Genomic DNA, 22,118 nt, shown 5'->3' on the forward strand with positions numbered 1-22,118 from the left:
CTCTTTAAACACCAACAGATTATTTTAGTGTCCTCTGATAACTCGAAGCAATGCCCCCCGATTGCGGAATGCAGTTCCCCTGACAGGAGAAGGTAAATTAACGTTCGGTGACACTGTGGGAAGACCCAACACCACCCTGTGCCCTCACAGCACAGCTTCTCTCTTCCCAGTCTAACAGTGACTGTGGAGTCTCACACTGAAATCCCTCCTTACAACAATGTGCTTTCATGTATTAATGACAAAAAGTATGCTTGTTGAAAAGTTACTTCCAGCTCTTCAGTGACCTGCCAGAGGAGAGGTAGACCCCGCAGACTGATGGTGGCCTCCGAATGTCTACTCCCAAGAGTGGTCCTGATGCACAACTGGATTTGAGAAAACCTCCTTGGTTCTAGCGGTTTGCTTGTCTACCAAACAGATGTCCAATGCTGTTGAAAGCACCGCAGTTGGGAAGAGCAGGTGCCAGCGCACACAGAGGTGTCCAGTGACTGCAGCTGCTCATGCTACTATTGCTTCTTACCATCACACTATCGGTCCAGTCTCTAAAGCTGCATCTCTTCATTTGAGAAGCCAAGAATCAGAAGCAGTGTATGTTTAACGGTTTTACCAATCATCCTGACCAGAACAAGAGGACAAGTTCATTTCCCCTCCTAAGGGTCCCCCAGGCAGGACCCTCCTCTTCAAAAACCACACAAGCTTGGCTGCTGACTCACTAACACTGATATTTTTCTTGCCTCGTCTGCGCCCAGCTGGCCACTCTCCTTCACTGGGGCACTCTGCTCTCCCGGAAGGCGCCTGGTTACAGGCCAGCCGTGAGGCTTCTCCAATCACAGCACGGCCGTCTGCCTCCTGGGTGCCAGCCACCCTCCACCTCCACTCTTCCCGTCTGCTCCACCTTTCCAGGGGCACCCAAACATGCTAGCAGCACTACAGGCCTGTCCTCTACGGACTGACACCTCACACCTCACACCTCACACCTCACACCCAACACTTTCTGCATGATCCTGATCAGACACTTTTCCTAATTATCTTATTTTTTCCTCAAAGGAAAAAGAAGCAAGTCTTCCTCAGGTCACAGGATGACTCTGCTTCCCCTTAGGCCACTGCATTCATTAGGCACAGGCCCTGCACAAATGTCCTAGGGAATCACCTCTTTCGCACTCCAAGGAAAGAACTGCGTATCAAGAACGCCTCCCAGCACCTGGGACAGAGGCGCTGGTGCAGAACAGTATTTCATTAGCCCTAGTGTACACAGGAAAAGCTCAGCCTGAAAGCCACACAAGAGCATTAATAAGTTTGTGACTGTCCTAATCACCTTCCTTTCACCAAAAAACTAGCTGGAGTACTATTTCACATCTATTATTCTCAGAGAAATTTCCTCTGAATACTCTGTGTATCAACCTAATCAAGTATCATGACTATTATTTATACAGAGTTCTACTTCAACTCCAAGTACGGACATTAACAAGGCAAAGATAAACTTCTTTTAAAACTAGTTTTATCTAATAATTCTAGTTTTATCCAAAATTTCATTGTTCATCAATTACATTTAGTAATCGTTACAAAACTGAGAAGTTTCATGTGAGCTGAATTCTAATATCAATTCAGTTCAGAATTTTACCGCACAGACAAGAAGCTGTCACTTTCCGACACGTCATCTCTCCAGGTTTCTAGTGACTTCTACCTTTGAAAGGCCCATCTAAATCAAATGCATCTAAGGCCAGGACCGCCCACAGGGTTGAAGGTACTTAACTCTCAAGTAGCAATAGAAAATAAGCAAAAATCCAAAAGAGACTTCAAAAGCAGGTTAGAAAGGAAAAGAGAGTGGTCAGGGCTCATTAGAAAGGCGCGCAGAGGGGCCCTCTTTCTCTAAGGCGACGCCGTCCTGCCATCGGGCCGGCTGCTGCACTGCAGGTCCTGCACCTGGGCACGTGGCCCCGCTGGCCGGAGGACGCTGCCTGCCTGTGGGCCCGGCCTGTGCCGCCCGTCGTGCGCGGTCCACGGGAATCCGATTTCCTTGCATTACCTCTGCCCAGGTCAGGGATGAATGGCTGTCAAATTCCCAGTGGAATAAAAAGAAAAACCCTTTCTTCCTGAGGCAGCAAGTTTCAATTCACAGAACACATGGCTAATCTACATGTGTGAAGGTCACGGCACTTCAGTCGCAGAGGTTAAGAATGGAGCGGCTCACGTACCGGGCTGTCTTAAACATCCTGGCGCCATGCCCGACAAGTAAGACTGTTGAAAAGCAATAGATAGCTTCTGGCAGCACAAGGGGGAAAATATTTTGATCATGTGATGTCGTACACACTACCTAGTTTATTTCACACGTGAAAAACTTTCTCGGTCCCTAAAAAAATACCACATACACAAAACGAATGCAGATTTCAGCTTCACCAGTTTAGCTATGCTAGCGCACGTTCCTCTTAATAAAATAATTTATATGAAATTTCTAGATAATAATAAAACTTCAACATACTGACAACTGGTTGGCTCAAATATCTTACCAGCTGACTACAACTTCTTTGCATTAGCTTTGCCACGAAGCACGAAACTACTTAGACCACAAAAGGGTATTTAGGCTACAAAAATCATATTCCTTTAAGCTATCCAGGCACCGCTGTCTTAAATACAATTCCTCTTCCCCACCTCCCCCCATTCCTCTCTCCCTTCTCACTAATAACGTAGTCACATGGACGTCACAGAACTTACAGCGTGATCAAAGACAAAACCCAAAACTGCTTTTTGCCTCCAGTTTTCATTAACCGATTGCTGAATAAAAGTAAATACTGGTGTTTACAAGTGCTTGTAGTTCTGATGAATCTCACAGTGGAGGAGGAAGGGCAGGATGGACACCAGGTGAAGGGGGAAACCCAGAGCTGTAAGCAAGTCTCCACTGCAGGCTGGGCCCCTCCTGCCCGAGGTCCTGTACTCACGCACAGTCGCCTGGTCGGAAGTGGCTGGCCAAGGCAGGGAAGAGAAGATTCTCAAGGCCAGCAAACTCCTAATGAGTGGGACTATAATTTTAACTTACTTAATACAGGCAGAAAGTTAATTAGAAGCAAAAGATCCAATTTGGAAGTTGTCTGCCTACCAACAACTTCCCTCAACTCAAAATTTAGATTGCTATGAGGCCAGAGCTGTTCAACCCATAATTCTAATGAAGTGGAATAGGAAGCAATATAAAAATTTCCCACAAACTAACTTAATTAATTTAATCACCAATATTTACTTAGTAACTTAAGGATATCCCACTATGCTCAACAAAGAACATAATGTTTAACAGCTATGCAAATAGTCTCTGGATACATATTTTTCTGGACAGACCAGTGCCCTACACTCTAAGGTCACTAAGTATTTGTTGATAGTGACAAAGCTAAATTCTTCAAATATCAATCTTTTCCTAAAAATATCACTATTTTTTTAAGAAACAGGAAAACTACAATGAACATTTCAGAAATGCTCACTCACTAACTGACTAAACATTTGAGAAGGTAAAAAGACAGAGGAGCTGGGCACAGGGCACACCAGGTAATAAGCAAGTACCTTATAAAGTCTACTCCTCAAAAAAAAAAAAAAAAACACTATGAATTAACTCTACGAATTAACTATTATTTCTCATTCCTTTAGAAATGAGGAAATAAAAAGCACAGAGAAATGAAGTAACTTGCCTGAGTTAAACACAGCTAGTATATGTTCAAACTTCCAGGTTCTCTCACCTGAATTTTGGCTCTTAAGCTTGCCCCTGCTTCCATCCTCTTGCCTCTCCACCAGGTTAACTTCTGTTCATCAGTCATGTCTTAGCTGATCAGCAAGAGCCTTCTGCTCCTACCCCACCCCTCAACCTACTCTACGCAAAGTGGCCCTCTAACAATACTAACCTATACTGCATTGGTGGGCATGTTTACTTGTCTTTTTTTTTTTTTTTTTTTTTTTTTTTTTGTGGTGCTGGGGATTGAACCCAGGGCCTTGTGCATTCGAGGTAGGCACTCTACCAACTGAGCTATCTCCCCAGCCCACTTGTCCTTAATCATCAGGCCCTAGTCACCAAGGGACCCCATCATCGAGCACAGAGCAAAGCACACAGCAAGCACCACACGTCTGACGTCCATACTCTTGGAATGATGGCAAGAAGCCCTGACGTATACAAGACTGTTCAGTAAGGTGGTTAAATGACCCAAATATTAGATCCTTTGTGCTAATGATAATATGAAGTCATTTCTTTATCAGAAAACATCATACGAATGGCACCCAAAATAAAATCCAAATTAGGGTCACTGTCTCATCAACATCACAGCACCCAAGAACAATCTCCAAGTACTGTACACTGGCCTTCCAGTTAGTGAACACTGCCTGGACAGATTTCCTTGTGACTGATATTGAAAATGGGTAATAAAGTCTTCAGAAAACATTCATTTTGGATACATTATCAACTACTCTTCCAACATTTCCCAGATGATGCATTTTGAGGGACACAGTCTTTTTTGGGTAAGAACTGCAAAAGAATAAGTCATTCACCTTAATTTCCACTCCGTAAAACACCAGGAGTTTATGATAGTTCACCAGAGAAAATTATGGATCATATACTGTATTTATTCTCTGTATCTTAAGTACCAAGTGGTGCTCAATAAGTATTTGTTCATAATAGAATTAAATTTTGTTTCATAAATCTCAGCATAAAACAAACAGAACTGTTCTTTACTTGTTTGAGGCAGCTCCTGGCATCCTCAGACTTGACTTTCCCTGTTTCAACTACTGCAGAGCAGTCCTAACCTCCAGGTGCAATGAATCACAATCCTATTAGGGACCAAATATGAATAGAATCCGTGAAGTTGAAGCAGACACAGAAGCAAGTTATTTAACCAATAAGAAGCCAAAGTTCAGCACCCAAAAGCTCCAAGACTGCTAGTTTTAAATTTTTGAAACTTTGTTCCTTGGCAAAAACTAGTACTTCTGAAAAGCCAGTCATTTTTGCAGGTCATGCATGTGGTAAGGCCTAAGAAGTGCAAAACTTCGCACAGTCAGAGGAGGGAACTTAATAATTAACACTAAGCACGAACCCGGAACAGAGTAGAAACTTGGGTATAATGACATCGGCCACTGCATCTCAATCAGTTACCAAAACCAAGAGTTCCAAACAGTACCAAACTACACTTCAGGGGGAAAATTACAATGGAATGCACAAAAAGTGAGTCCTAGCACAGGCCTCAGTTTACACTCAGTGAAGTGGTCTGGGACCTGGTGCCATTTACCAGGCTGCGCAATGGTGCCCAGGTGATTAGGCACTCTGTTCAACAATTCAAAGTGGCATAGAATGTGCAGCAGGGAGGGCTGGGCATCACCTAATTGTAGGCAAGGGCTTGTCCTCAACCACACCCTGAAGTGCGGCAGGACCAGGCAGAGAACTAGAAACCCAGCCCCACCCACGGTGGGAAGGCAGGTGGGCAAAGAGGAGCCGCCAAAGGTTTTGCCTCCAGGACTTGGGGGGAGGTTTCAACAAGCTGCCTGCGGCCACACTCCAGAGGCTGAGCCCCTGCTGCATGACAGAGTGAACGGGCACCCGAGTCCACAAATGAGCCCAGTCTGACCACTTACTTCCAAGCCATGATCTTTCCAGTATCTCAGGACGCGTCATGACAGTCTTTCCTCGCACAGTCCTCATAATCAGAAATGGACGAGTACACAACAAGCAAGTCGGTCTCTTAGGAAACATGTCTGCTTCTTCACAAAGATACCTGCTCAGCAGTAGCAATGTTTCCCATTTGTTTCCAAGGTCATCATAATTCACTGGGTAAAGTGAATTCATTATTAAAGAATATAAACTGGAAACAAAATTTAAAGGATGTCACAATAAGCTTATAGCTTGATGTATGACTGGTTCTTAATATTTCAAAAATTAGATGCCAAATTCTTAATCAATCTTGGAATTGCCAATCGTTTTATAAAAATCAGGTTATGAAGTATGGCAAATAGTTGAGCTTCTAAGATGCTCATCACAAAAAGAAACAGGAGATGATACTAAGAATTCCGGAACTGCCTCCACTCATCATCACTGCCTCGCTTTCTGAAAGGTTTATTTCAGGACCCAGAAGCAGTAGCTGAATTTACTCCTCAGCCAGCATACATTATCTAAACAGTTACCAAAAATACCCCAGCAATCTAAGTGTCTTCCTAAATCTGAGCAGACTGTTTAACTTTTTTCCAAGAGTCTGTGTAATGTAGAAAACTGAGAAAAAGGAAAAGGACCATTCTATATAAATTTGAAAGTGATTATATTTTCCCTTTTTTAGTTATTATTCTCTGTAGTGGATCTACATTTTGCTCTGGCACAAAGTCAATACCTGACTGGGAGAAATGGAAAGTCAGAGATAACAACAGCCATATCCTATCAATCCATAATGACCTGTGTTGCACAAATCCACTCCCCCACCCAAAAAACTGGGCCACTAGGCTGCTGACCCACAATGCTGCTATGGACGCTCTGTTAAAATGAGCTAGTTCTAAATCATGATGCCAAAATCCATAATCCAGGGAGCAAACACAGGCGACAGCAGCAACCCAGACCCTGGCTGCTGCCTGTGTCTCACCCAGGCTGACTGAGAAAATGGGTGTTCTGCATGGACTGGCTATCTGATTATCTGGAGTGGACATTTACCTAACAGACATCTCACAGCACATAAATACTAAATACACATAAATACTAAAATGTTTACGCTTTAAAGAAATAATTGTTGCTTCTTAAAGAGCCATCCATTTCCTCTATACCCTCTACAAAATCCAGCACTAAAACACATAACTGATCAGGTGAACAGGTGACTTACCTATCGTTATCAACAGCAATTAAAAAATAATTCTAATATTTTATCCAAACACACAAACAAAAGCCTATTCATAAGAAAGAAGTATGACTTTGCAGCAGCCTTTTAAATTTAATTAAAAGGCCAACTGTCTTAATTTAGGAATTTTTCCATGTACAGGGAATTTCTGTAATTCTCAGAGGAATAAAAGCTAACCAACCACATGGGGGAGAGCAGAGAATCCTACCAAAGAGGACTCAGCATCACCTGGCCTGACTGTCTGCCCCAGGATGGACGAAAGGGAAGCCCCAACACCCACTGCACACCAAGAAGAGGAAAAACGACCACTGCCAATGATCTTCACTAACAGGGAAAAAAAAACAACTAACAATGTTTAAAGAGAGGCTAAAAATGCAAGCGATACACAAACTATGAAAAAGGAAAAGAGATCATGGTAAGAGTTTATTTCCACATCTGATCATCCAAACAAGGCCCAGGTTTCACTCAAAAACAAACAAAAAAACACCCAAACCTTCAAATTTTAGAAAAGTTCCAAAAAGCTGCTTTCAAATTTTTGATGACATACCTGCCAACGAAACAACTAACCTACACGACACAGCTCCAAAAAGACCAAATCTGCAAGATTCTCCCAAAGTTAGAAAGGCGGAGAAGTGATGGACTAATAAAAACAAACAAACAAGATCACCAGCATTCCCAGGGACTGCGGAGGAAGGCTTTACCAACAGACTAAGAAAAGGCAAAGCGGACTGTCACAGAAACAAGATCACTCACAACTCCCAGCAACAGCTAGCGATTTCAAAGTCTGACACGAAGAAAATGAAGAGTAATACTTCTAGAAGATGAAAACTGGCGCTGGACGGGGCTGTGGCTGCACAGCAGCATTCAACTACCAGCCTGCGCTCCTCTAGACGAGCAAAACGGCAGCTTTGAGGTGTGTGTGTTTTAGCACCGGAAGAAAATACACACCTATATATGTATGACTTTTAAAGTACCCCATTACCAAAATAAAGTACAGTGTTGTCCATGCAGATTTTCTCCTGGATTTCATCAGGTAGGACCTCCCCTCCAGAATCGTCCCCTAATAAGTCTCATCTGGATTTCCAGACTCACCTTTCATGAAGGCCAGACCAGACACTGAGAAGTGTACCCTTCAGAGAAGGTCCCGAGAGGCTGAGCCTCAGTGAGTTCCAAAGAACTACTTGCTACAACAATCCCCTACAGATTCTGCTGCCATCTACCTGATTTTAATAATGGAAATAAGAGTGTCTACTGGTAAACCAGAAATGCTTAAGACTTAGAGGCTTTAGTTTCCTTTTCAGCAATGAATATCAATCAAGAAATAATTTAATTTCATCATTAATTCATCTGTCAAACAGTAGCTTTCTAATATTCTTGGCACTGATCCATACATAAGTGGGTTTGAAAACTGCCTGCTGGACCCTATTCAAATAAGTAAACCTTAGGAAATAGTTTTCCTACCATCCCTATAGCTTAAAAACTTGGAAAGTAAAATATGTTTGGTGAAAACTTACTGTGGACTCACATATCATACTTTGATAAATTCATTTATTCAGTTAATGTGAATCATTAAAACTACAGTTTATGTAAACCATATTCAGATGTTAGCATAGGATAAAATAGTGTATGCTCAAGGACACGAGGATAATGATAACCAAACAATACCTAATTTTTTTTCTTTTCATCAGGTTTCTGAAAAGTCACTAAAGTATGCCAAACTCTGAATTAATTCACTGAATCACCCCATTAAACCAAAAAGGGTGATTTATTCTTGTGCAAATAACCTCCAAACTAGAAAAAGCAATACAGTATAGCATTCTAGGTCTGTGACATGTAAACACATTCGCGCGGCAACACGCCTCTGCTTGGTGCTCCTCCCCCACACGGCAGGGAACTGGGACTTGGGATTCCTCAGCCTGGAGCCTGCACACAGCCAGCGAGCAGCTCGCTCTCCAGGTCCACAGGGACTCGCAGAGCCTCCTGTTCGAGGAAAGACACCTCTAAGAAAAGACACAACCGAAAAACTACCCAATTTCAAAAAAGCCTAAGAGGTGGGATATGGCCCCTTAAGTAGAAACAGAACTGTAAAATGTCATAAAATTTTTATAATATCCATTTTGAAAATCTAAATATTGCAAAAAAAAAAAAAAACCGATGGGATTGAGTTTTACCAATATTCATTTCAGCCTCCATAAATCTGTGATTTTAAGAAACACGTGACAGTTCTAGCAAACAAAAATATCAACCTTAAATGTACAAATCTATACACAACCCAAAATGAAAGTGACACGAGTGATATCTCATTTCCTTTTGCACAAAACATGGCTCAAAGCACACAGATCTCGGACCTGGGCAATGTCGGCTACTGCGCAGCATTGAGAACCGCCTCCAGATCTAGGAGCCGCACAAAGCTAAGGCAGCTCCAGGCCGAACATCCGAATCTGCACCACCCATCAGCCCGCAAAATGAGGAGCAAAATGTCTTGGGCCTCCACCAAATGTAAATCAAACCACCCTCCTCCCGGGAGAGGAAAGGGTTAAGCACACGCGCAGGTCCTCTGGTTTGCCGGTGAGGTCAGCGTGTGTTCTAGAGAAGTTCCTATCATACCGAAGTTGTCATTTTAAATATTCCCAACCCCAAATTATAAAGGAATAAAGTCCATTAATAAAAAAGAGAACCAAAATTTCCACCCCATTCTATTACACCTGTTTTCTTTAAAAGAAGTCGGTCTAGGGAAACTATCCAATGAGCTTATATAGTAAAGTCTTACTGTACGTTGTCTTATGTTTTTTAAATTGGTTCTCAAACCAGAATTCAAATCATTTTTATACTGGAGTGAGGATGCTTCTCTATTCACTAAAGGTGTAGTAAAGGAACGAGATTTAGAGGTTAAGTACATTTATCAAAGAGTCCAAGTATGATCTGTATTATTCCCATATCCATAACACACTTTTGAGACAAGATGACGTTGAGAGAAATGAACAAGTATAAAAAAATCTAGTAAAAACTCATTCTTAAAAGCATACCAATAAAACCAAAGGAAAAAAGGATTACTGTTTCCCACTATAGACCAAAGGCAAGAATGTGTTGTTCCCTAAAAGGTACTCAATGATTTAGTATTAATATAAACATAAATTTAAGTGATAGGTGTCATTGGGTGGTTACCACTAAGAAAACAACAACAACAAAAAAAAAAAAACAAAAATCAAATACCACGAAAAAATCAGGATTCTCAATAAAAACGATTTTAAGCTATAATAATTTCATCCCATATAACAGAAAAACAGTAAACTGTAAACATTTTGTTACATTTTTTAAATGATGGGCCTTTTCTAAATCACCAATTTCACTTATTCATACCTTCTGTGGTAAATTTAGGCCACAAAAATCTTTATAAGATTTAAAATATCAAATAATCTCAGATTTCGTGGAGGAGTAAGCAGGTAATCTTATGATACAATGTATCTTATATATATTTTAAGGTAATCAGGAACAAGTTTGCTGCTTCCTGCTTTGAAAGCCAGCTAATCACTTTTAATGGTAAGGCTCTTTTTTATTACATTGTATTAAATTCTATAAAACTGAAAATAAAATAGCATGAATGGAATTCAACACAAATGTGGACATCATAAAATCTCTATGTGTAAGCTGACCTCAGTGTTCCTTTTGAGATTGCTCTATATGAACACTTATCTCAAAAAAATCCAGTAACAAACTCACTCATAAAATGGCTTTTTTCATTCTAAAAAGACCCTCTCCAATGTGTTTTATTACCAATTACAAAAACATTTGCTACCCATTGTAAGCCATTTCCTAAAATCAAAAATGAAACTAAATGTATTCAAGCTCAAAAAATTTTTTTTCATTATTTAACAAAATGACTTAGTAGTATTTTATGACCTATAGTCAGGTAATAATTTAATACTTTCGATAAATGACTGTTTCTAGCATAATTGTCACTAACGAATACTAAATAACACTAGTCTTCCAAAAAGCAAAAGAGGGGAGTATGAAAAAGACATTCCACATGTTATTGGTAAGATACCAAAAAGAATATGTGAATAGAGGTCGAATGTCCTGTCATTTTTCCCCTCAAAGATAAAAAGCATTCCCAAGGGTCATAGTGAGGACAAAATGGATTCACTCTCATTTCAAGAAAACTAAATACTTAAAATCACTGGTACTATCAAGAAATAATACTCTAAAGTAACATGGACCTACATATGCCTCTAACTTTATTTGTCTGTAGTTTTTACAAAGATGGGAATTTTAAACAACCCCTTTAAAAACAAGCTGACAAAGCAAATCTTTTTAAAATCAATTACATGGGTATATTTACATTTCTCCTTAATATTTGTACTTGGATGAATCAAAAATAAAAACTGAAATCACAACCTTTTCATCAAGAATAGGAAACATTATCATTAAAAGGAAAACTTCATTAACAAAAGGTATTAAGCCAAGATTTACATGATTATTTGTTAAATTCAGGCCTTCCCTCGCTCTGACAAGTCTATCCTCTAATATGATTATTATTAAAATATACCTTCCTAAAATAAATGAGCTAAGTAAAATCATATAATCCACCACCACTGTTATTCCCTTTTACCAGGTAAGAATTTTTTAAAGATTTCATAGCATTAAGATGTCTACGGAAGAAAGATTATTTGGAAGAAACACCCAGTACAACTTGTCTATAATGTAGCTTCAATAATTCACTGTGTAAAGCAGTTCAAATAAAGCTAATCTATTTTGTCACCTAACTTAACAAAATAATCAAGGAAAAAGATTCCTAGATTGTCCAAATCAAAAACAAATGCAAAATGATTTCTAGTATTTCACAGGGATATCCACGGTTTCTCTTTTAACTAATTGTCTACTGCAAAAATTATGGTTTTCTCATTTCGTTCTTTTTAAATATGCCAATTCAAAGTAAAACTCCTTATCCACAAACATTTTAAAACCGTCATAATTGTTAAAATACAATCACTAAAAATGAATAGCCTTAATCTTGTCATAAAGCTAATTAAATATCACAAAAAGATGCTGCATTTTGGAATCCTAAAATTTTTGTTTTATTAAACTACGTGCTGATACATTCAAAATATTTTTCACTGTTGAATTTGTAAAGAGCAGTCTTTTATAATAGCTTGCAAATCCAAAAATTGGTACAATTTGTGGTTTAATTACTTTTCAATGGTCAATCTTCAGCCTACAAATAAAGTCTATGATATATGTAATGTCCATATTGTAAGACTGTCCAAGGTCTGAGTTTTGTGCATGTTTAATATTGAATCCCTGCATGATGTTTTACTGCATTTAATCCTAATAACTACGATTCACAACAATTTAAGCTCTAAATAATATTCAACCTTCCATCTGCTTGTAATAGAGTTATTATTTGTGGCAAGAATTTTTGTGACTGTACTGCTCAGCACTTCTATTTACATCAGCAGTGCTAAATGCCCAATGGTGAGAGGGGAGCCAATCAGATGGCAGATTAGATGTCAACTCAGAGGCAGCTGTCTGGAGACTATTACAGCCAGTTTACCTCCACAATTCAAATTCCAAACCTTGCAAAGGAGATCAAGTCAGTCTTTAGGCTCAGCCTACTAGCAAGGAACAGCAAGAGTACAGGACGCTTCCTAAAAGCGCTGTAGGGCTTGGGTGACGGCAAAATAAAGAAAACCCAAATAAACACGATCCGAAAAGATCCCTTTCCACTGGTCTAAACTTATTAGCTATGCTGAATAAAATGTCTGTCTAATCCATGATCAAAATAAGTTCCATCGATCCGGAATGTGCTCGTGTAACACGGCCTCTCGCTGAAGGTGACTCCTTGCAGGCAGCCCGAGCCCGATAATGGACGTCCCCGGCCCTGCTCAGGAGCCATCGACTGCCTCCCCTCCACGCCGCTGCACACTGGCCTCGTTCCGCCAGCGAACGTCCAAACTCCACGCCCGCACCGAGCGCCTCGGTCGGCCGAGCTGGCCCGGCACGGGCTGTCACAGGCTGGCCTCCTTTCCCTGCCTTTACCTCGGAAGCCGAGAGCAACGTTCGCGGCCGACGGAGGGAGAAAGTTCTCCCCCTCGGCCCGGTCCGGGCGCGCTGCGGGCGCTGCCGCGCGGATCTGCGCGGTTCCCCAGACCCGCCGCCCCGCTCGGCTCCCCCGCGGCGGGCCTGGGGCACTGGCCCGTCCCGGGGCCGGGGCTCGCCGAGGTGGCGAGGGTGCGGGTCCGCGGCCCGGCCCGCCCGGCGCGGCCCCGCGCGGCCCGGACAGCGCGGCGGGCACGGGGCGCGCCGAGCCGGGCGGGAGGCGGCCGCGCGAGGAAATGGCCCTGGCGCCGCGCCCCCGCCGCCCCCGCGAGAGGACGCGAAAAGTACCCGGCAAAGAAAGAAACTCGGGCTCCGGCGCGCGAGGCCCGGGCGGAAGCAGGCCCGGCCGGCGCGGGGGTTACCTGGGATCTGCCCATGGTCGGTCCGGGGGTGCCGGGGCTCATCGCCGGGTGACTCCTTTGTTGCGCGGCCGCCCAGGCCGGGCTGGCAGCGGCGTACTGGGCGCCCAGGTCCTTGCCCAAGCCCATGCCCGCGGCCGCCTGCTGGCCGCCCGCCGCCGCCCCCGCCGCCGCCGCCTGGGACTGGGGCTGCGACGGCGGCGGCGGCGGCGCGCTGGGGCTGCTGTAGTCGGGGTAGCTGCCGCCGTAGCTCCGCATCATGGGGCTGGGCGAGGTGAGCAGCTGGTTGAGGGTCGGGGTGGCCCCCGACGGGTGCTGGTTCTGCCCGGCGAAGCGCTGGAAGCCCCCCGCCGCCGCGCCGGCGGCCGCCTTGCTGAGGCTCGCGGCCCCGCCGCCCCCGGGGCCCATCATCATGCCGCCGCCCTGCTGCCGGGGGGAGCTCAGCACCCCGTACCCCGAGGACGAGCCCCCATAGCCGCCGCCGCCGCCTCCTGCTGCTGCTGCCGCCGCCGCGGCCGCCGCCGCCACAGCTCCCGCTCCTGCTGCTGCCGCTGCCGCTGCCGCTGCCGCTGCTGCTCCTCCTCCTCCTCCTCCTCCTCCTCCTCCTCCGCTGCCTCCTCCTCCTCCGCCGCCGCCGCCGCCGCCGCCGCCCGCGCCGGGCCGGCTGTAGCCCGGATAATGGTTGTACTGGCTGTTGGGGTACCCTTCGTGGGAGTTCTGCAGGGGGTCCATGCTGCCGGGGGCACCCGCGGCGGCTGAGGCGGAGTGCATCATCCCCATCCCGGGGCTTTGTTGTCCGCCATGTTGATCAAAGCAAGGCCCAGCGCGGCCGCCGGGGCCGCCGCTAGCAGGGGCAGCGCTGCCATAGTAATTATTAAACTCCGAGACGGCCGCCGGGCCGCCGCCGCCGCCGCCGCCCCCGGGCACGGCGACCGGCGGCTGCTGCGCGCCCAGGGCGCCCAGGCCCGGGTGCTCGTAGCGGCCTCCCGCCGGCTCCCCCATCTTGGGCGGCGCGTCGTCCTCGTCGCCCGGCTTGCTCAGCAGAGGCTGGCCCGGGGGGTCGGCCTGGCTGCCCGCGGCACTGTCCTTGGCGCCTCCATGTTGCGGCTGCTCCATGTCGGGGCCGGGCTGAGGCGCGCCGCCGCCCGCGCCGCCCAGGCTGTTGTTGTTGGAAATGGGATGTTGCTGCTGCTGCTGCTGCTGCTGCTGTTGCTGCTGCTGCTGCTGCTGGAACTGGTTTAGCTGCTGCTGTAGTGCGTGGTGGTGGTGGAGGTGGTGGGCATGGTGGTGGTGGTGGTGGGCATGGTGGTGGTGGTGGTGCTGCTGGTGGGGCGGCGCGGCGGGGGCCTCGCCAACGGCTTTCAGTTTGTGGTTGGGGAGCAGCCCCGTCTCCATGGCCGAGCCCGGGCCCGACGAGGAGGAAGAGGACGCCGCCGCCGCCGCCGCCGCGGAGGAGGAGGACAGCGCGGCGGCGCTTGCACCCTCCTTGAGAGCCGCCTCGGAGCCGCCGCTCTTGGCGCTGCTGGCGCTGGCGGCGGCGGCCGCGGCGCTCGCGCTATGGGCCATGTTCAGTTCGTGACGGGGGTGCAGGGGATGGTGGTGTACATTATTCAGGCCGCCGTCGCCGCCGCCCCCCAGCATGGGTCCCGGAGCCGCCGCCGCGCCGCGCGCCCCCGCCTCCAGGTCCCGGGCCCCGGGCGCCGGCCGCGGCCCGGGGGGCGCCCGCCGCTCGCCGCTGCCCGCCCGCGCCCGCGCCGCCGCCGCCGCCGCCGCCGCCGCTGCTGCCCGCGCGGCCATGATCGCCGCGGCGTGGCGCGGCCGGGCGGGGGGCGGGGGGAGACAATACCCCCACTTTCAGTCCGCGGCCCCTCCTGCGCGCATCCACGCGGCCCGCCGGGGCGCCGCCGCCCCCTCCCCCTCTGCAGGCCCGCGGGAGCCGCGCCGGGCACGCCTTACGGTCTGGGCCTGCTCCCGCTGTGTGCTTTCACGGTGAAAGTTTTGGGTTCAGGTTTAAATGAAACTTTTCTCTTTTCCTCTCTAACCCGGATATGGGCAAAGGCACGGCCGCCGGAGCCTGCCGGGCCCAGCATGGCATGCGGGAGCCGAGCGAGCCCCGGCAACTATTATCCACTTCTCCTGATTGCCCTGCGCACTCGCAAAACGCGGACTGGACTCGGCCCCGGGCGCCGCCGCCCGGCGCAGCCTCGCCGGCACCCACCGGCGGGCCCGGCCGGCCGCCGCGGCGCTCGGAGCAGGCGGCGGGCGGCCGGGCTGCGCGCTGGCTCGCGCCGGTCTCCTTGCCGACGGCGTCGGCGTCGGCCAGGAGCGATGCCGAGCGAAAGTCGAGTCTGACGAGCAGACAAAAGAGCGAGAAGGGCTGGGGACAAAGTTCTCTGCTGGCCTCGGAGGTTGCGAGCAGCCGGCGGAGAAAGGAAATATTTAGGCAGTCTGAGCAAAAGCACCGTCTCTCCCAGGAGTTATGTAATTTTCCCACAGCGTTGGCCTCCGCGCCTTGAGTTCGGGCCATCAGCTAATTCCCACAACTTCTTCCAGTTGCAACGTTAGGGACTGTAGGTGAAGGTTAGCCGCATTCCAAGAGCTCTGTGCCCTGTACACAGCAGGAGCTCAATAAGTGCTTAGCATTGACTACAGCTGCCCCGTAGGTAATGTTTACATAACTCTTGTTAAAGGCACCTTGAATAGGTAGGAAACTCAAGAGTGTTCCCAGAGGAGTATTTTTCTTACAGTGCACTTTGATGTCCTCACAAATGTGTAAAGCGGTGTGTCATGCGCCCCACAACTTTCACACGAACATTTAACTCTTGGTGCCCTAATAGGGACAGCTAAGTTTTATCTCATATCTTCATAAATCCATATGACACCTTTGGTCACATTTCAGAGGTTAATGTGTGCAATTAACCTCTTGATGTGAGTTCATTTCTAAGTAATACAAAACAAAGTAGACATTATATATAATAAATATAATATCAGTAATGACAGTCAAATCTAATCCTAAAGGAGAAATATTCTATACCTTGTTCTCTAAAAAATAGTATCTGTTGTCTTATCACCATATAATGTTTAACGTTTTTATTATGAATCTACCACTAGCAACATTTTGAAGATCTTTAATAGCAAGACTTGTTAACATATGCAGTGGCTCAGTTGTACTGATGTGGACCCACGGTTGTCATTGAGAGAAAGCATTTGAGCTTCCCAGAGGTCATGCTGACAGAAATAATTTGTAAGACTTTTTAGTAGAGGGTAGTTTTCCAAAATCATTTCATTCTTCAGTTTTTCATGAAAACTAGTTGATTGCAAGTACAGTGGTTATTTGCTAGAGCAAGCACCAAGATGTTACATAACTAAACAGAAAAGGATAGATGGGAAAAGCTGGTGACTAATTGGTGGGGAGGGGGACTCAGGTGCACACCCAAGGGTCATTATAGAGTGTAGAAACAACAAATTGCAATTCTATGCAAACAACTGGAAAATGGGGTATATCCTCTGTAAGAAAATAGCAGAACTGTAAGATGAATTCATGCCAAATCATTCATCAGTTTTTGCCAGGAGAATACTACATCTTCCTTAGTATGACTGTTTGACATTTTTTTCCTGAATTTTCTCTTTTTGTATATTCAAATACATAGTGATTATACACATTATACCATGTAACTGGAATTTTTAAAGTTTTTCATATGCAAATATATGTGTTGTGTGTCTATACATCTATTCTAAAATCGGTTACATGTTTATGTTTTAAGTATTTCTAGCCAACTAAATATGAACATATAAAAGTGCATTTTTTTCAAATTGATAAAATATATCAAAAGTCAATTCATACAAAGGTAGCCATGTGTTGCCACTTATTTTCATAACTAATCCTAAAAGGGAAAATGAGTCACCAAGTTCAGCTCTGGCCCTTTGCCTACAAATATTTTTTCATGTCAGAAAATCATGAAACTAAAAAAAAAAAAAAAAAAAAAGGAATTAAATATATAAGTTGAAATTTCATTTAATTCTATTTGCTTCAGCAAGTCAACTGGAAGATTTGCAACCAAGAGGCAATAAAAAAGCCCCCACACAATGAAATCAGTCTGCTATAAAAGGCGACACATGCCAGTTTTTCCTCCCCATGGCAGATGCCACACCCTAAAGCAGACAGAAGGCACTGCAGCCTGTAAGAGAAACACAACACAAAGCCGGCAGGACTTGGTTTTGTCTTTTGAACCATGGAGAATGCTAAAATACCTTTTTCTAAAGCATCTTTGCTGAAGATAAACAGTGGGCTCATATTTACCCAACTTTTCAAACACACCTCAGGAAAACAAATAAAAGCCTCTCAGTTTCATTTAAAAATCCAGGGCTTAATAAACAAAACAGTAATTGTTATTAGGGGTCTGTTCCAAAGTGACGAAATAGGCTCTTGTTCCACCAAAGCCCAGTTTCAACTACAGCTTACAGCCTCTATCATGTCTCTTGCCTCAGTTTTCCTCCAGGGCATTCAACCTTCTTTTTGATGAAATAAGGTAACAAATCATTGCATTTGTTTTTCTTAATGAGTTCCTTAATTTTACACCTCTTGCCTAAATTTCAAACCACAATGACAACTTTACTAAGCATTCTAACCACGAGGACGCTCTGGAGGTGAAGTGTGGAGCTTCCTATGGCCTGGGCCACTCTGCCCATAGACCTCCCACCCACCGGACTCTCCCCAGGCCTTTTTCTAGCCAGAGGATTACCCCATTATTTTGTTAAACATTCCTTTTTGGTTACAAAAGGTTTTCTTTTTTCTTTTTTCTTTTTTTTTTTTACTATATGAAAATATTAATATTCAAATACTGCTCCTTTTGAATAAGTTTTAGAGTACTGAATAAAAGGCTCTTCAGCTTGCCCACTGAAAGACGGAGCCAGATGGTAGTTTAAGAATTGCACAGTTCTGTTCTTTTTGCTTCTTCGTGGCCCATCACACTGTTTGCTTTCAGATTAGTCCTCTCTACTGTTCTACTTATTTACTCGATGGCTGAAGCTATCACGATTCACTGCCCATCATATTTCTCAGTATTCTTTACGTAATTTGGAAGCAATTTAGAATAAAGCCCTGTCAAGGTTTTACAAATAAGAACTATTAAAGAATAAGGCTTTGGATACTTGCTTTCCTTTTAGATTTATGAGAAATGCGATGAATGGAGCTAATGGGATTTCCCTACTGATCTTGGTCAGGGACTTAAAAAAGCACTAAACAATTGTCCTTTTCCCTTCTCTGATTTAGACGTTAGCAGTGAATAATTCTGAGTCAGTGTAAGGTATGGGATACAGCATTAGATCTGAAATAATTACGCAAATTATCACTGGCCCATAAGTTCTGAATTCAAAACAATTAGATCAAAGGGGGGGGGGAGTAGGCAAAAAATATTTTAAATAAAACACGGGAACTTTGCCAAAGAGTAGCATTATGTACTTACTCCGTAAACTATAGGGGTTAATAAACTACATGAGGATAAACTACACTGAATCATTCAGCAGATTTACCTAGAGTCTACTTTGTGCCATATCCTGAGAATAAAAAGATAAATATTACCTTGGTCCTATCCTTAGTAGGGGACATAAAGGATGAACAGTTGCACTAAAACATACTGAGATCTGCCCCTCAAGGTCATGGAAGGTTGGACCAGTGGGGAAGCCAGCTCAGACATGCCTCTCCATCCACGCTCCCTGACCTGGGCCTTCCTGGCTGCCATCAGCAGGCACCTGACCCTGACTTGCAACCTGCATAGCTCTGACTTGACACCAGGGACCCACCACTGTTGAGTCTGGACTTCCAAAATCTTGAGTCAAATTGGTAATCAGGCCCCACACTTCTCTCCGAAGACCCTGGAAACAGGAACAGCAATGAAATAAATGAAGAAACACCTTATTGCATTTTAAAGCATCATGTTTTTTATCTTATCATGGACTGTTCATGTTTTGAATGATGTGTAATAAAGATTTTTTATTACAGCCCAGTTATAACTTTTCTGTAACTTCGAAACACGTATTCAGTGGCATTTCTTTTCTTTCCATTACTGTCCTCATTCATTTTAAATCGTTAGTGGGTGCTTTTCAATATTCTCTCCTACATTGTTTCATAATCATCCATATGGCTCCTATCATTGATGACCTGCCACATGGGAAAAGGCACTTTATAAATAACTCCGCTCTAGTTCCTTTAAAACAAACATTTGACTGGTAAACATATTTGAGATAATATGTAATCACATATAGAAAAGAGTCATTTGGAGGTCTAATCACCTATATTTTTCTGGAAAGGTTTCAGTGGCTTATCTGAGGGCCTTCTGGGTCTTTCTCACAGATGCGATTAATTGCTTCATGGTACATGTAGACTTTGAAAATAAAATTACTCCTCAAGCACAATAAATCCCAAGCAACAATAACTCATGTGCATTAACGTAGTACATTCCTGATTTTTATTTCAGCTCACTTATATTCAATTGCTTTGTCCCTAATTCATTATGAGAGTCAATGGGCATCATCAAGGGTAAATTATTGACAGATAACTGATTGTTCTGGTGAGGACCAAAGGACTTGGTTACATAGTTTTCTTATAGAAAATAACATCCTTTAATTGAGGGATTTGCTTATTATGCATTTTCCTAAAAGTACCCAAGTTATTAAGTTTAGAGAACTTTTTCTCCACCTACCTTAAAGGAATGGTTCCCACTACAACATGTTAGTCTGAGACTTAAATTCAGCATCTCGTCTGATCACCAGGTGACCCCTCTCTCCGGCTCCTTTTCTTTCCGTGGCACTAGTGACCCTCTCAAAGACGATGCATGTTGAAGGTCTCCTTCCCTAAACATAAGCCACCAGGAGCTGCTGGCTCCACCCGGGCCTCCTCTGCACTGGCCCTATATGAGGCCCTGTGGCCACCACAGTGAACAATTAAAAATAACTTACTACATCCAAGGGCATACCTGTTCAACATTGATCAAATGATCACACCAATCTGTGTATAACTGCTCTGAAGGACACAGGCTTCTATGAGGGAAATCATTGGGAGTCTGACAGTCTGTGGCCTGAGGGAAGGCTTCCTCCATGCCCCCAAACGTGGCCTGGTCTAAACAAGAAATCAAGCAATCCATAAAAGAAGGGAAGAGGGTCCTGCTCTAATCCATAAAAGAAGGGAAGAGGGTCCTGTAGAGCAGGGGTCAGGGGGTTGGAGAGTTCAGTAGGACAGGTGAGTCTGGAGCTTTCCAAGTGGGGGCTGCTGTGCTGGGCCTGGCAGGCCTGATTAAGTCATAGGCTGTGGAAAGTAACTGAAGGGTTTTAGAGGGAGCCTGACACCAGATCTGGTTAGGGCAAGAGCCCACTGACTGTTGGGAAATCTGCTCCTTAGATGGGGAGCCAGAGTGATGGAAGTCAGATTAAAGGTCAGACCCTAGAAGTCAAGGCACAAGCTTCTAGGACCAAGGAGGCCCAGCCTTACTCACTCACAACAAATCTATACTGAGGCTCCCACTATTATATATTAAGAAATAACAGAAGGGCTGGGGTTTAGGCTCAGTGGGAGAGTGCTCACCTAGCATGTGGAGGCACTGGGTTCAATTCTTGGCACCACATAGAAAACAAATAAATAAAGGTATTGTGTTCATCCACAACTAAAAAAATCTTTTCTTTTAAAAATAAATAATAGGAAGCAGGCAAAATGGTGCATACCTGTAATCCCAGCAACTCAGGAGGCCAAGGCAAGAGGATTCCAAGTTTGAGGCCACCCTCAGCAATTTAGCAAGACCTATCGACAAGTAAAATTTAAAAAAATAAAATAAAAAATGGACTGGGGATAAAGCTCAGTAGTAAAGCACCCCTGGGTTCAGTCCCTAGTACCAAAGGAGAAAAGAAAGAAAGGAGATCCTAAAAGTTAGTTTATTTTAACGTTTGCAATTTTAAAAACAATGTAGTTGGCCTCAAAAACTACAATGCATTACAAGCATGCTCTTCACAGAACAACTTTTAAGCTCTTTATTTTTAAATTAAGTCACAGGGCCCTATATGCAGTGTGGACTGGTAACACATCACAAGGTTAAAAACAAAAGCTATGATGAACAGCTTTTAATCTAGTCATCATATCTCCAGGACTTACTTGGCAACAACACCAAAGTCTCGATTTAGACCTCTTTGTAAGTGTCTCTCTTTATTATCTGTTATGTCCAGGCAATATCCAAGCTAGAGACAAGAGATGGTGGAGTTGGAGAGAGTAGAAGGAATGAAGGGGATATTGACCCCAAAGGATTGGCCACTCAAGAATGTGCAGGTTGTACATTGCTCAAGGCTGAGGACATGGGGGAGCTACATTTCTGCCCAGGCCTTGATTGCCACCACTGAGCCCTGGCACAAGGCTGAGTCCACTGGAAAATCCCGTCTGCTCTTTGCACAAAGCACTCTGGACACTTGCAGTGGCCCTTCAAGGGAGAGACCATGAGGAGATGCTACCGAAGGGCTTGGGATTACATTAGATGAGGAGGTGAGGGGACAGAACCAACAAATGAAGCAGCTGGAAAGTCCAGCTTTTATCTCCACCAGTCATTCTGCTCCCCCTGTCCCTCCCTCCTTCCCAGTTTTCTCTGCCCAGTCCCCACTGCTCTGATAAGCCAACTCTGCTCACCTGGAGTCTTAGACCTAGAGGAAACTTAGAGGTGTAAGAAGCTGAAGGCACTGCTCAACTCTACACAGTGAGAGTCTTCTCGCTTACACAGGAATTTGTGAGATAGAGACTGTGTTAGTTAGCCTTCTGTCACTATTGCAAAAGACCTGAGATAATAGGCTTATAAGC

General features: G+C 44.9%; 1 protein-coding gene across 10 annotated transcripts in view; it reads right to left on the reverse strand.

Annotated features, from left to right (window-relative positions):
• ARID1B (AT-rich interaction domain 1B) overlaps nucleotides 1-17,102 on the reverse strand; it is a 405,422-nt gene extending 388,320 nt beyond the window's left edge. For 2 of the 10 annotated variants that reach the window (XM_079146753.1, XM_079146749.1), the window contains exon 1: nucleotides 13,292-17,097. In XM_079146753.1, the coding sequence (XP_079002879.1) occupies nucleotides 13,292-15,085 (1,794 nt within the window). In that variant the 5' untranslated portion in view covers nucleotides 15,086-17,097. Of the gene's footprint in view, nucleotides 1-12,869; nucleotides 12,977-13,291 lie in introns of those variants that run through there. The other 8 variants (XM_079146755.1, XM_079146754.1, XM_079146750.1 and 5 more) reach the window with 8 other exon arrangements.
• Between the last annotated feature and the right edge of the window lie 5,016 nt (nucleotides 17,103-22,118).

The sequence above is a fragment of the Sciurus vulgaris genome (assembly GCF_902686455.1).
Source record: "Sciurus vulgaris genome assembly, chromosome: 7".
Lineage (NCBI taxonomy): Eukaryota > Metazoa > Chordata > Mammalia > Rodentia > Sciuridae > Sciurus > Sciurus vulgaris.